At 41.7% G+C, this 15,203-nt stretch overlaps 1 protein-coding gene across 1 annotated transcript in view; it reads right to left on the bottom strand.

Annotated features, from left to right (window-relative positions):
* Nucleotides 1–316: 316 nt before the first annotated feature.
* LOC143974933 (ectonucleoside triphosphate diphosphohydrolase 8-like) overlaps nucleotides 317–15,203 on the bottom strand; it is a 77,391-nt gene continuing 62,504 nt past the window's right edge. Inside the window, exons 4-10 of the mRNA XM_077476774.1 lie at nucleotides 13,323–13,473; nucleotides 10,417–10,576; nucleotides 8,075–8,305; nucleotides 5,728–5,997; nucleotides 5,508–5,618; nucleotides 4,513–4,650; nucleotides 317–3,652 (exon numbers count right to left, since the gene is read on the bottom strand). Coding sequence (XP_077332900.1) covers nucleotides 3,473–3,652; nucleotides 4,513–4,650; nucleotides 5,508–5,618; nucleotides 5,728–5,997; nucleotides 8,075–8,305; nucleotides 10,417–10,576; nucleotides 13,323–13,473 — 1,241 coding nt within the window. The 3' untranslated portion in view covers nucleotides 317–3,472. The remainder of the gene's footprint in view (nucleotides 3,653–4,512; nucleotides 4,651–5,507; nucleotides 5,619–5,727; nucleotides 5,998–8,074; nucleotides 8,306–10,416; nucleotides 10,577–13,322; nucleotides 13,474–15,203) is intronic.

The raw sequence follows: 15,203 nt of genomic DNA, 5'->3' as shown, positions 1-15,203 counted from the left end.
AACTGAGTTCCTGTTGTGGAAAAAGTACAGGAACTCCATTCCCATGCGTTCCCTCAGGACTCGGGCCCTGGACACACTCCCCTCCACACTGCTCAGAGGAACAGAGCTGAGGCTGTCAGTCAGCTGGAGGTCCCTCCCAAGAAGTGACTCATGCTTATAGCAGAGGAAGGAGGCAGCTGACAGAAATGACATTTAGCGTTCTGGATTGAGACAAGTACACACTATGGAGGGATATGCATTGTTCATGTTTAATGTCTGAGGTTTACAACCACTTTAGTATAAGTGGGCAACTTTAGAGTAACTGACAGAGACGGAATTGGTCGGTAGTTATTTATTGCCACACATACAGTTCAATGTAAACATTTGATGTACTTGTTGACAGGACATTTCACTGGCTGTCTGTAGATTCAAGTAGAACTCTTGTGACTTAACACTTACTAATAGTGCCTGACATTCAAAATATGTCACAGTTAATCTTAAGTGATATAACAAAACAGACGATTTACTGTTAAAATTCCTTTCTGCTCAGAAATTTTATGAGATCTTAGTAACTGTTAAAAGATCACAACATTATACACTATATTGCCAAAATTATTGGGACGCCTGTTTTCTCACATACATGAACTTTAAATGGTATCCCTGTCTTAGTCCATAGGGTTCAATATTGTGTTGGCCCACTCTTTGCAGCTATAACAGCTTCAACTTTTCTGGGAAGGCTGTCCACAAGGTTTAGGAGTGCGTCTATGGGAATGTTTGACCATTCTTCCAGAAACATATTTGTGAGGTCAGGCGCTGATGTGGGCAAGAAAGCCTGGCTCGTAGTCTGGGCTCTAATTCATCCCAAAGGTGTTCTATTGGGTTGAGGTCATGACTCTGTGCAGGCCAGTCAAATTCCTCGACCCCACCCACCTTGCTTTGTGCACTGGTGAGCAGTCATGTTGGAACAGAAAGGGGCCATCCCCACACTGTTCCCACAAAGCTGGGGAGTATGAAATTGTCCAAAGTGTCTTGGTATGCTGACTCCTTAAGAGTTCCCTTCACTTGGGCCAAGCCCAACCCCTGAAAAACAACCCCACACCATAATCCCCCCTCCACCAAATGGTTTGGAGGGATGACCCAATACTTTTGGAAATATAGTGTGGATGAACTTGACTGGCCTGTACAGAGTCCTGATCTCTACCTGATAGAACACCTTTGGGAGTATTAAGTTTGGAAACTTCTCGTCCACAGTCCCTGACCTCACAAATGCGCTTCTGGAGGAATGTCAAATAATCCCATGGACACACTCCTAAACCTTGTGGAAAGCCTTCCCAGTAGAGTTGAAGCTGTTATAGCTGCAAAGGGTGGGCCAACGCAATATTGAACCTTTACGGACTAAGACTGGGATGCCATTAAACTCCATGTGCATGTAAAAGCAGGTGTCACAATACTTTTGGCAATATTGTATACATTCATTTATCAGGTCCTGTAAAACAATCCTTACCACTCAGCATATATATACAGAGCACACTACTACATAAAGTGTAATTCTAGCCCAAGCCTTTCATTTTAGTTTTCAGTAGAGCATGGAAGAGATAGAACATCTGTCTGGTTTTCATGCTTCAGAACAACATATGTAGGGAGGTGCTGGGAACATTCAAACTTGCATGTGCAGTCAGATGTAGGAAAACTTCAAACAAGCCCAATAGCTTCGGCAGGGTGGCTCCCATGCAGAAAGGCTTCCTTCAACCTGCCAGTAGCTCAAACCATAGCATAAAAGAAAGGAGACGAAAGGGTCCAAGATCATTTTTAATTGTTGGTAAATCAAAATTGTATAAAAATGTCCAACATGTTTCAGGAGCAATACTACTACTCCTTCATCAGAGCTCAACCCAGGCTAAAATATGTATGGACTCAAGCAGCAATGAGCATCTAGTTGTCACATTATTACTCCATGAGAATAGTTTATTGCCATTTCTAATATAGATGTGTGAAGTTACCTTTTCCTCTCCTAATCACCCTGTATTCAGCCCCGATGATGACAAAGTTCTCACTGAGATAAAAAATTAGGGCAAATCTCCAGCAGGGCCTAAAACTGCAATAGAAGTCTGACAAAACTATTATTCTTCACATGTTTTGTTAATCTATAGTGCCTTTTGTAGAGACTTTCCCTGACTTCCTGTCCTGGTGACAATGTTGGCTTTAGGACATTAAGTGAGGCTAAATCTCCACAAAGTGGCCACAGAAAGCTCTAAAGCAGTGATTCTCAACCAGGGTTCCGTGGAACCTTAGGGTCCCTCCAGAGGTTGCTAGGGGTTCCTTTAGCATTGGGCCATTTCTGCCTCTCGGATAAGTTTCCACTGACATCATTGATCTTTTTAGCTACCTGTAAGGAGGTAATTCTTCCCAATGACCACAAGTGTAAGGACCATTCTTCCCACTGACCATCACACTAATGTATTAGGAGTTGTAGATTTATAATTTTTAGCAGGGGTTCCCTGAGACTGGAGAACTATTTCACGGGTTCATTTGTGTTGAAAAGGTTGAGAAAGGCTGCTCTATAGAATTGTTCTATACCTTCTCTGCTTTATTCAAAATAAAGTAAAGGACATTGCTAGAAAAACACAGTTATTCTGAGATCCCTATAGATGTAAAATGATTTATCCAGACATAGATAAAAAAGACAAATAATTAGGCTAAAAATGTATAAATATTTTAGACAGCTATGTCAAGTAACTAAGACTAAAACAAGGAGGCTACAGTCTTTGTAAGAGAATAGATGATGAAGTTGACTTCATGTGATATATAGAGGAACAGAGGTCTCTGTAACAATTATCCTGGGGCCCAGGTCTGAGGTTACTTTCTGATCAGTTCTTTCCAAGCTTTGTAGACGTAAGTTAGATCCTTGAAGAAAAACATTCACAAGGCCCCAAACTTTTATCTCCCCTCCTATGGCAGAATCCAGGAAACATTTTACAGAGCTAAAGACAAATTAATTCTGAAGCTGATGAGGTCCGTTCCAGCTCAGAGGAGAAAATCTAGCCTTAAATCTAATCGTTTCATGCAAGGTTTTTCCTGTTGTTCCATATTTGCAATGGAGAGGAAATTAAGAAGTTGGATTGCTGGCTATACTCTTTTGGAGAAGGGTATTCCTGCTAGAAAAAAATTCATAATATGCAGCCCTCGTTTTGTAGGCCAAGACAAACACAACCTGAGATATATTCTGCATGAGCCAAACCTTTGTTCTCCCGTAAGAGGTCTATCTATACCCATTGCTTCTTCAAGATCAATGGCGGGGCCCCATAGGCGACCAAATGACAAGGGGATTGTTCACAGCTTGGTCAACGTTCAATAAGAATCCTGAGTTTGGCCCTTGAGGTTGTTAAGTCTATAGCTGATACTTTCATATTTTTAGAATTCTAAAAAAGTTAACATTATATACTTGCATGTCTGTTGCATTCTCCTTCATTTTCTGCTAAGATTCCACAAATGTTTATCGGAAATATAAAAACAGCATAAGTAAGCCGAGTGCCAAGGTAAGGACTATAAAGAAGACGGCGGCGATCCATACATCATAACTTTGCGTTCTCATGCTAGCTGGAGCTTCAGAAGGGATCATGTTAGTTAGGTTCAGCATGTACCCCAGCGTCCAGCCAATGTCTGTGTCTGCAGCCTGTGGGAGAAGATTTCAAACATAGTTATGTATCTGTCCTGCAGTTTACCAGTTTTCTACTCTTTGTCATTCTACCCGAGCTCTGGGCTTAAATTTGTATAAAGGCCACGTAGGCCAGAATCATCAGTACAAAAGCATTTCATTATAGTTCTAGGCTGGCTATAAATGTGGGGACAGGGGAGGGCTGGGACACTTTTAGCCTAGGTAGGGACAATTTTTACTGTGCACTAAAGAAGGTACACCACAGTGACTGGTGGCCATGGTAGAAGATGGCTATTGTCTTAAAAGAGAAGTATGGAAATGTAAAATAAGAGCCATACTCACCTAGGTGGATGCAGCATCAGTCCAATGCTGCATCTGTCCCCCGCCGCCTTTAAGACCAAGAACAGAGTGATCAAGACTGCTGATCACTCAGTTCTTGGCCTTCAGTGAGCAGAGAGCCGGTGGCTGTCTCTCTGCTCTGCCCCAACATCGCTCACTGGAGTGCCAGCCTATGTAGGTGGTGGGAACAGCATGCTGAAACACCAAGATAGCTGCCGGTTCAGGCATCTGGGTGGATCCCAACATTAAAAGTCGTGTGAATATGGTTTTTGTTGGGGAAAAAAAAAATCATACATCTTGTAATGAACACATTCTAGGCACAAAATAAACCTGTTTAACTACTTGCCGACTGCTCACAGTAGTTTTACTGGGGGAGAAAGGCATGGGTAGGCCAGACAATGTTCCTGTACATTGCTGCCTGTTTTACTGTGAGTGAGTTCCCTGCTGACCCATGCTGTGATTGGACATTTGATCCCAAATACCTAGAAAGGGTAGTTCTGTAATAATTGAGAAAAGTCAAAAAGGAATAAACACAACACCTGTTTCATAAAACTGATGGAATTCCAGTTGCTTTCATTGAACTTGTAGGCATCCAGCAGTAGAGTGAGGATGTAGTTTGCATTGGCGCAGTATTCCCTCAATCGATCCGTCCTCTGCTTTGGGAAACTTGCCTGAAGCTGAACGTCGGCACAGATAGATTTACATGTGCATATAAATAGAAAAAAAATTAAATCCTGCTGCAACTCTAGACAAACTATTTTTCTTTAAGTTGTGCTCAGAGCTAAGGGTTAGATTTTTCCTGCTGCCTGTGTGCCCATTGGGGAAATTTAAACTCCCTTTCTGTCACTGGGACAGGAAGTGATAAGATGTCTATCTGATAGTGACAAAGACACCACGCAAAGCCCATTTGTTTAGAGAATAGTGGCTAAGATTTAGAACCTCTGTCGCGTTTCTATTGTTTATGTCTTCCTATACTGGAGACACCCATTCTACTTTTCTATTTGTTCTGCTTGGATGTCACTGGAACAGGAAGTAAAGGGAAATCTTCACAATAAACTCCCCCCAAAAAATTCAGCAGTATGTACTCTTCTTTTTTGACTGGAATTGGGCTTTAAATAACAGCTCTTGAAGTGAAAGAAACTCCAACCAAAATTTTGCATAGCTTTAGATGTGTGAATGATTAGAACCTCTTTACTGCTGCTTGTGCCACCACTGGGTAGATTTCTCCTTACTTCCATTCCCAGTGACAACATGACATAAGAAGTCAGTTGGGGACAGATGGTAATAAAGACCCTTCTTTCTAAAGATTAGGGATGAGATAGAACCTCTGTTGGGTTTTCCTCTCTGTCCATATCTCCACTGGGGACATTCTCTCCCGATTTTCTGCTTCCATGGATGAACGGAAGAATGGAGAAATCTACCTACAGGGAGCACTGAGAAGCTCTGTGGCTACTCCCATTGAAAACAAGAGACTTTTGGCTAAACCCAAACACCCCATCTACCACGAGGTCCTAGAGCCAGTAGGCCTACTTACCTCAGTCCAGTCTCGTTCGCAGAATGTTTGGATTCTGCTCTTCACTGTTGGCAGATCTTGTCCAGATGTCAAGTTCAAAAAGTCAAATGTATAAAAGAAAGCGGAGAATGCCTAGTAAGGGAATAAAAAATAAAGTTCTAAATCACATAACACAGGACACTTCATGGGGGAATTTCAATTATGTCTTCTACACAGGTACAGACCAATTTAATTGACTTACAAAAAAATTCCCAACAACAGGAGGCTGATAAATTCCCTCGAAAGAACAGAATTCCTTGCCGGTACAGCTGTTGAAGTCATAGATGGTTTTGAGCAGATCTTGGCACTGTGCGGAGTCCCCAGTACCGATGATGGTGATATTCTGCACTAGAGAAGATGACGGGGCGGACTTAACAGTACATGGGCTGTTATAGAGAGAAGATTGGGCAATGGTGGATTTGTATCCTACAGGGTAGCAGGGGATGTTTATAGGTTGACGTAGATCTTTTCCCTGCAAATAAAAGATAAATTATTGTTTTTGGAATTATAATAGGAACACGAGGGAAGAGACTGGATCATTTTGTGAACTAAATTAACTTTGATTTGTCATTTATTTGCTACATGTTACCATCTTGGTTATTATTATTATCATTTATATATCCATTCCAATAGAGATACAAAATACTTTATTTTTGTACTATACAGTACATTGATCACTGGGATTCAGACGAATCAGCATTTGCCCATTCAATGCAACCGGCAGATTGGAAGCTCAGTTCCTGCCAAAAACATTTTTTTTGGTTTGCAATATCATGGGTAAAATTCAGACCCTCAACTTTTTTTTGCTGCCTGCCACTGTGACATAAGAAAATAAATGTAATGTGTGGTATTGAAGTAATTATACTCATGCGGTAGGTGCTTTTTCCAATGAGTTGCACCTGTCCAAACTGTACTTTAGGACATGGCAGCCCACATTTACTGAACAAAATGGAAAGTTTTCATAGATATCAGTTGCCCACACAGGGATTTTCACCTTCAACATCAACTCAACAGTCAACTGAAAATGCCTAGCCACCCGACTCCCTTGTCATAGCACAGCTGCACTTCTTACGACTGCCTCTGGCTGTATTGCCCAGTTCTTCTGGTTCACTTGGCTCACTTAGCCTTTAGTTGCAATGCCCTGCTGCATGACCCACTCCTGACCTCTAGGTAGGGGTTCTCCTGACACCTCAATAAGAGCCCACTTGTCTCCTGTGACAAGACCTCCAGTCTCTTGGCTGGGGTACCTCCAACCCCTGGTTAAGACCTGCTGGCTCCAAACTGGGAGCCCTGAGCTATCATGAGCCTTGATTATATAACAAACCTGCACGCCTGTGTACTCACACAGGTTGTCTGCATCCAGTGTGGTTCCGTCCCATCCAAGACACTTTGGAACTTTCAAGCTCCAGGCCCCAAATCAGGTTTACAAAATCTATAGAGAGCCAAAAACACAGCTTTCTCTGCTCAGAAGCCATAGTCTGTAACATTGTATTAAACCTTAATGCAAATCCTGTGTCATTTTCTTCTACATTTTCACAGTGGCAGGGCCTCGCACTGTCAGATGGTTTAGTCAAATGTTCTCATTGAGAAAAACAGACAAAAGAAAAACAAAAAACCGATTGAGAGTATTTCTTAACCCTTTTTCTAGAACTAAAACTAAACTAAAGACCACCTCCACCACACGTTTTTTGGGTAAATATATATATATATATATATATTTTTTTCCTACCTTTTAAGAAGTACAAAGTTGTACTTCCATCCTAGCCGGGCTGCAGCAAAGTACGTAATTTCCTCTTCTGCAGCGAGCCCTCCTTCTCCCCTGCTGCCTTCTGGGACCTGTGTGTTTCCCAGAAGACGAGGTAGCCATTCAGAAAGTGCCGCACGACTCGCGCATGCGCAGTAGGAACCCGGCTGTGCAGCCTGATTGCCGGTTTCCCTTAGTTATAATGGCGGTACCTGCACGCAAGCCGGTGGACGAATAGGCCTCGGGGGGCGACATTCAGGGCTCCCCAGTTTTTTAAAAAGAAAAACTTTTTGGAGGCCGGAACTCCACTTTAAGCAGCAGAATTTTAGTGAATGCCTTTATTTTTTTTAAAGCTGAATACCAGATATGGCAATTTTTACATAGTTACATAGGTCCAGCTTGGACCAAAGTAAATTTGTATGTGCCCTACCTGTGAAATGGAAGCTGAAAATCACTGTAGTAGGCACCACTACTCCAGTCACCTCCACTGGCTTCCAGGTCCCCTGCTGAGCAGCTGCCCTGCTGTTTACTAGACACAGGGGGTTGCTGTTACTGGAAAAGGAAGACCTTTCATTCATACTCCCATCTTCCAATTATGGAGGATCCAGAGTGGGCTTAACATTTGCTTGGGTAAGTGACAGGTGAACTTTAGGCCACCCGTAGGAGGCTATGGGCATTGAAAGTATGCAGGCATCAAAATTTCCCTTTGATACGCATGCTTCCTGACACTCCAAAAATGAGGACTATGAGATTCCTGTTATATAGCTTAGCGTGTTTGGTTGGTTGGCTCTGCATGGTTGCTCACCTCCACTGCTTTTACCAACATCTGTTTCAGGGCCTGGTTCTGTCCATAGCACAGGAAGCTGTGTGTGTAGATACTGTAGGGGAAGCCATAAAGTTGAAAGTCTGCCCTTTGCCCTGGGTCTGCAATTTCCACCTTTGGAATGAAGCTGATTTGTGTGGAAGCTCCACCGAGGTCCAGAGCGCCGTAAATCTTCGAGGACACTGGGCGAACCCAACGACCACCAAAGGAATACTGTAGAAAAACACAGAGTAAAAACTATATAGGACTATACCCTTTTATACAAACAAAGATGTCACTAAACCACGCAATGTCAATATCATATTTCAAATGAAAACGATAATTTCATCTGCTAGAAATCAAATGATCAGATTGGAAAAGTCAATTAAAATATTGAATCCACTATTACATTGGGTATGGGAACTACAAGGTGTAATATTCCATCATTCAATGGTAATTTTAAAGATTAATCAAGTTCTGTCATTAAGGCATGACTGATACATAAAGAGGATGGTAATAAACTCAGGTTCCATACAGTGTATATAAAACCTAAATTATTCTACACAAAGTTTGGCATAATGCCTGGCTGTGAAGAGTTTTTCTAAAGCAGTATTAAACCCAAAAGCAAACATTTATTATATTGCAGCATACCATTTTTTTTTTTTAAAGAACAAGCTGTCCTGTAGATGTGGCAGTTAGAGGGTTGAGGCAAACCATTTACCACTAAAAGGAGTGCTTGCAATGATCAGCTTTTAATTATGTAAAACCTTTATCCCAAAAAGAACATAACTGTCCCTGTAACTGCCTAAAAAATGTGAGTTCAGGCTTCAATTTATTAGTGTATCCAAATGTGCTAGAACGTCTAACGCTCCCCTTCCCCCAGACTGACAATACTGCTGTCCAAAGGTGCCCTGTGCTCCTCCTTCATCCAGAGTGGGGGCACTTTAATACAGGAGGTATGTTACTCACCAAATTACCAGGTGAAAACAGAGGAGGAAAAGCCCAAAAAATAAATAAAACCTAATGCAGCCACCACATGTAATGATTGGTAAGCTGCAATATATTACATTTTTGGTTTTGGGTTTAATACTGCTTTAAGGTAGAACTATACCCACCTCCACTCCAGCTATGTGGTGTGTATGAGCACCTTCAATGGCTGTTGACATCTTTGATGGGTCTTCTTCCTGGATAACTACTACTAGCTAAATGTTTCTTACCTTAAAGCAAGGAATGCGTTTAGGTAAAAAATTTTTAGGCTTTATAACTACTTTATTGTTAGGATTACAGGGAGGAGTCGTGTTAGGATGACAGAACAGAGAAGGTTAGTGTTAAGATTACAGGGGGGAGGGTAGCATGAAGGTTACAGGGATGTACATGTGAGTGTTGGGGTTATAGGGAGGGTACTAAAGAGGAATAATGTGACGGGTTACTATTAGGGCTACATAAAGGTCAGGGTAAGAGCTACAGCAAAAATGTGTGTTAGGGTTACAGAGAAGGGGTTAGTCTTGAGGTTACAGGAGGGTTAGTGTTAGGATTACAGAGAAGGGGTTAGTTTTAGGATTACAGAGAGGGTAAATGCTAGGTTTAGGTTTACCAGTTGGGTAAGTGTTAGAATTACAGAGAAGGGTTTAGTCTTGAGGTTACAGGAGGTCTAGTGTTAGGATTACAGAGAAGGGGCTAGTCTTGGGGTTACAGGAGGTCTAGTGTTAGGGTTACAGAGAAGGGGTTAGTCTTGAGGTTGCAGGAGGGTTAGCATTAGGATTACAGAGAAGGAGTTAGTCTTGAGGTTACAGGAGGGTTAGTGTTAGGAGTACAGAGAGGGGGTTAGTCTTGAGCTTACAGGAGGTCTAGTGTACCTTTTGTACCACCACCCCCTCACTTTAGAATGTAAGCTCTACGAGCAGGGCCCTCCTATACCTTTTGTATTGTACTGTAATTGTGCTGCCCCCCCTATACATTGCAAAGAGCTGCTTAAACTGTTGACGCTATATACATCGTGTATAATAATAATAATAATAATAATAATAATAGTGTTAGGATCACAGAAAAGGGGTTAGTCTTGAGGTTGCAGAAGGTCTAGTGTTAGGGTTACAGAGAACAGGGAAGTCATGAGGTTACAGGAGGGTTAGTGTTAGGATTACAGAGAGGGTAAATGCTAGGTTTATGCTTACCAGTTGGGTTAGTGTTAGGATTACAGTGAGGTTAGGATTACAGAGATGGTTAGTGTGTGTAGGGCACAGATTCCTGTGGAGCTCTACACCACTACCAGTGCTGATCTAGTCTTGGCTTTCATGCACATCAATGAATTAGAAAAGATCGTAATATTGCAAAACAAGAGCACCCGCCTTCATAAAGGACTCCAAGAGGTAATTGATGGTTATCCAGCCATATGACCCTTCCTCCTTCCCGCTGATGATACGAGCTCCCCGGAAATCAACAGGGTACCTGCTGATGGTCTTTGAGACTTCGGATAGCACCATGTCTGATGCGGTTTTATTCTCAAGGCTATAAAACCAGAAAGAAAGAAAGGGAAATCAAATGTAAATGTTAGACATATTACCGTTTACATGCTAGAGTTACAATGCTTATTGCATTTTACTGCTACTAGGAAAGGAAAGACAACCTGTTTGGTAAACAGAAAAACAAATATGGAAGATGCTTTGCCAACTTGCTTTTCAAGATGCCACCTTTTGGAGCTGTCATTTTCATCTTTAATTCACTTTGTTTTGTTGAGCCACTGGCTTTGAAAATGTATCCTGCCAATGGCTCCAGTATTGCTCTCACACATAGATTGCAATTTTCTCCCGGACAATGTCAATGGTGACATCTTAGATCATGCATCATCCAGGATTAGTATTTAGGTCCAGGACTAAGATGCTGTTTTATAGCTGACACAATCATGTAAATCCCGGTGCCTGCACAGTCATTGGATGTATTTTTGGCAGGAGAGGAAGGTGTAAACAAACAAAAGTGTGTAAAAAAAATAAAATAAATAATAATAAAAAAATATATATATATATAAAATTAAGAAAAAAAATAGGTAGATCAAGGTTTTATCTAGGTCAGGGTTAGTGTTAGGCCAAGGTCAGGGTCAAAGGTCAGAGTCAAAGGTCAGGGTCAGCATATTTTAGGTAGGGTTTTTTTTTTTAAAAAAAAGCATTTTTAAAATGAGTACCAGTATCAGTGTCAGAGTGTGTAGGATGAAAAAACAAAACAAAATGCGCACTATTGTTTCTGGGTCTTACTACGAGTACACACAACAAATAAAATACACATATGAGGCATTGCTGCAATCGCAGAAGCGGGATAATTCATCTTGGGTTGTTCTTTGGTGGTAAAATTATGGTAATAGCCAGATAAATACAGATATATTAAAAACATTTTTTTTTTGGTCCAGTTTTTCTTTGATAACAGAAAAAAAATCAGGAGCTATCTGTTACCACTTACCACCAAATGAAAGCCCTATTTGTCCTTAAAAAAACAAGGTATAATCCACCTGAATACACAAAGAAGTTGTGATCATATGTACAGTTTTACTAACACATGGAGAAAGTTGCAAAATTGGGACTGGTTGTTAAAGTGAAACTAAAGACTATTTTTTTTTTTTTAATAAAAAAACATGTTATACTTACTTCCTCTGCAGTGGATTTGCACAGAGCAGCCCAGATCCTCCTCTTCTTGGGTCCCTCTTTGGTGCTCCTGGCCAGTTTGCTATGGGGGCACCCAAACCGAGCCGTAGCTCTCTGTGTCCATTCAGATACGGAGCTGCAGCCTGACTCTGCCCCCTTTCTCTGCTCATTTGTTCATTGACAGCGGTGGGAGCCAATGGTGCCACACTGCTGTCTTAGCCAATGAGGAGGGGAGTCCTGGACAGCTAAGTCTCTCTTGCAACATTGCTGGATCTAGATGGACCTCAGGTAAATATTGGGGGGCTGAAGGGGTCAGCTACACACAGGAGGTTTTTTATCATAATGCATAGAATGGATTAAGATAAAAAAAAAACCTTCTGCCTTTAGAACCACTTTAAGGTATGTTTCACCCTCAAAGGGGTTAAAGTAATAGTAAATCCTTGTTTTTTGTTTTAAAATAACAAACAGGATATACTTACCTGCCCTTTGCAGTGGTTTTGCAACAAAGCAGCCCAGATCCTCCCCTTCTCGGGTCCCGTTGGCACTTCTACCTGCACCCTCTTGCCAAATGACCCCAGAGCAAGTCACTTGGACTTGGCCCCACCCCTCTGCTCCCTCCTCACTGGCTGTGATTGACAGCAGTGGAAGCCTATGGCTCCTGCTGCTGCAGGAATGAGAGACCTGAGAGAGCCTTGGCTCTCATGCACATTGCTGGATTGAGATCTGGCTCAGGTATGTATTTCGGGGGGCTGCATGCAGAATGATTTTTACCTACTACAGAATGCAGTAAGGTAAAAAAAAACTTCTGCCTTTACAAACACTTTAAACTTAAAAGTGGAACCAAGTGATTTTCAGGAGTGGGACGGAATACTTTCTAAGTCACTGACCTGGTAAAATCATAGAGCCAAGGAACTCCTCATTCAAGGTCTGTGGCTCAGAAGATTTAAACTCGACCACAGCCAGGCAACTAACATGTTTGGAGGCAGACCAGCAATGGCGGCCCATATATTTCTCTTGTGAAAGAAAGGGGGGTCCTGTATAAAAGGTTTTACATACTCTATAAAGCACAGCAGAATATTCTGCATCAATGAATACAATAAAGAATTATAGTTGAAATCTGATGGTTGGGAGGCAGAGGTTCCTGAGAAACAGCAATGTAAGGAAGTAATCTCTAGAGAGAGAATGAAATCAGAACTGCGTTGCAGGTAGAACAAGCTGACCATTGTTCCATAACAAGCTCCGTCGGGCCCCACAGGTAATGAAAACCATAATCACATATTTATAACTATTCCTTGTGTTATGTGACAGGGTACATCTGGCTATAAAAGGGGTTAAACAGCTTAGTGTTTTCTGTAACTGTTTAACTTGTGTTCCCACACTCTGTGGAAGTCTATTCTTGGTCTTTAAGAGGTAAGCAGGGAAGCAGGCCAACCCTTCTCATGGCCTCATTCCAAAGTTGTATTTTAGTTTCCACAATTTAATGAAGACTCCCAGGAATGACCCCAAAAGGTCAGCATAGGAGAAGGTTATTCTTCGAGTCCTTGCATGACTAATGTGGAGTTTGTTGGATCCCACAAGGCTACAAAGTATATTGCTAAGATTGACATTAGCTGGCCACTTACTCAAGCAGTCTCATCCCAGCTGTGGCTCCAAGATAAGCAGGGGCTCCTCGCTGTCCTTCTGGGGGGATAATATTCATCGCTTCTTCTAAACAGGCCACTAGGGACTTGCCTGCGGAAGGGGGGTCATTGGCATAACTGGATATCCCGAGGCCTGCACAAAAGCACATTCATCTTTAACAAAATGTTATACTAAAATGTTCATAATCGTCACGTTCATGCAAATCCATTGTTAAATATTTTTGCAATGCATGAACACATTTATATGTTTTTTTTTTTTAAATGTTCCAAGTACAGAAAAATAATTGTTAGATTGCCAGAAATCCAGTGAGCTAATAATTTCTTGTAGTGAGGTGGTAACCTTGCCTCTGTTGCTCTGAAAAGCTAAGCAATGTTGTCAGCCCCACTTAAAGAGAAGGTCCAGCCTCCTTCAGAAAAAATAAAAGTCAGCAGCTACAAATACTGCAGCTACTGACTTTTAATATCAGGACACTTACCTGTCCAGGGATCCTGCTGTGTCTTCACTTCTTCTCGGGTGCTCCCGCCGCCATTGGCTTCACAGCCGGTTCCCTACTATGCATGCGCTAAGTTCACTACACTTTGTGAATGGTTTAGCGTCAGGGGAAGGAGGAGAGGGTCTGAACTTCCCTGTGATCTCGCCGTGGCAAGATCACCCAGAAGTTGGGTTGGGTACCTGTCAAAAACAGGTACCCGCTCCCCCCCCACTCTGAAAGGTGCCAAATGTGGCACTGAGGGGTAGATAAGCAGAGCTTCCAGTTTGAGTGGAGCTCCGATTTAAGTTATCCCCTGGTGTACTACAGAACACATCCCCTTATGTTAAAAAATTAAGGCAAGGGTAAGTGTTCTGTAGTTCAGCAAGGGGAGAAATAAGTAGGGATTGTGGTGATAGTGCAAACAGGGCACCCCAAAAAACTTTGTGAGAAGATGCAGAGCAGCCATGTTTTTCAAAATTCATAGGTTAGCCATGACATTTTGTAGAACAGAAGACACATAACAGCAATGATTCCCTTTCCATAATTCCAGGAGGGCATCTTCTACAATTCACATACATATAGCTGCATTCTAAACACCCTTATCAGTACATTAATAGGACACAGCAGAGCCTCTTAACCATATCAACTAACCCAAATCAAAGCACGGCAGACAGATAACCTTTGAATTTAGCCCATCGTAAACCCCATTAACAGTACAGTGCATGTCACAATCTAACTGTAATAGCGATCATAAAACCTTCAAGTTTTAGGCATAAGTATGGTAATTAGAAAATTCCGCAGCTATCGGCCCTAATAGTATCAGACTAATCCTCTCTCATAAATGGTTTAGCTGGCATAGTTAGCGAATACGCATTTCTGTCTGAGTATCTCTTCTTGGAGACTGAAAACTTCAGTGTATTTCATAACTCCTGAGCTGATAATAGTACATCCAGAATAAATTTATCTTTACTTTTATTAATATATTAACAGCATTTTAAGCCCAAACACCACAATATTAGAAGGTACAGAAGGTGGGTGGGACACGCTACATCTCTTAGGTGAAATAAGCATCTGATACCCATCAGATTTGTATTCAATCAAAAGGTGATTTCATGATGGACAATAAGTTACCAGACTGTGACCTGTAGGTATTCAAATCTATTAATACCTATAGAAAACTGGATCTGAGGGATGGCAGCTGCATGGTTATAAACACTGTGACATAACATCGGCCAACCCCTCGGCACTCTTGATTGGTCAGATCATTTCTGTCAACACCCTCCTCAGGAACCAGAAAAGAAGGACTGCATCAGATGTGTAGAGCTCTCTTGTACCATCAAACAAGGAACATCCACCAAAATTTATGAAAGTCACTGATCCATCTTATGCT

The sequence above is a fragment of the Lithobates pipiens genome, unplaced genomic scaffold, assembly GCF_037356315.1.
Source record: "Lithobates pipiens isolate NorthernLeopardFrog02 unplaced genomic scaffold, aLitPip1_a1.2 Scaffold_1, whole genome shotgun sequence".
Classification (NCBI taxonomy): domain Eukaryota; kingdom Metazoa; phylum Chordata; class Amphibia; order Anura; family Ranidae; genus Lithobates; species Lithobates pipiens.
This window is presented reverse-complemented; position numbering and strand designations above follow the sequence as displayed.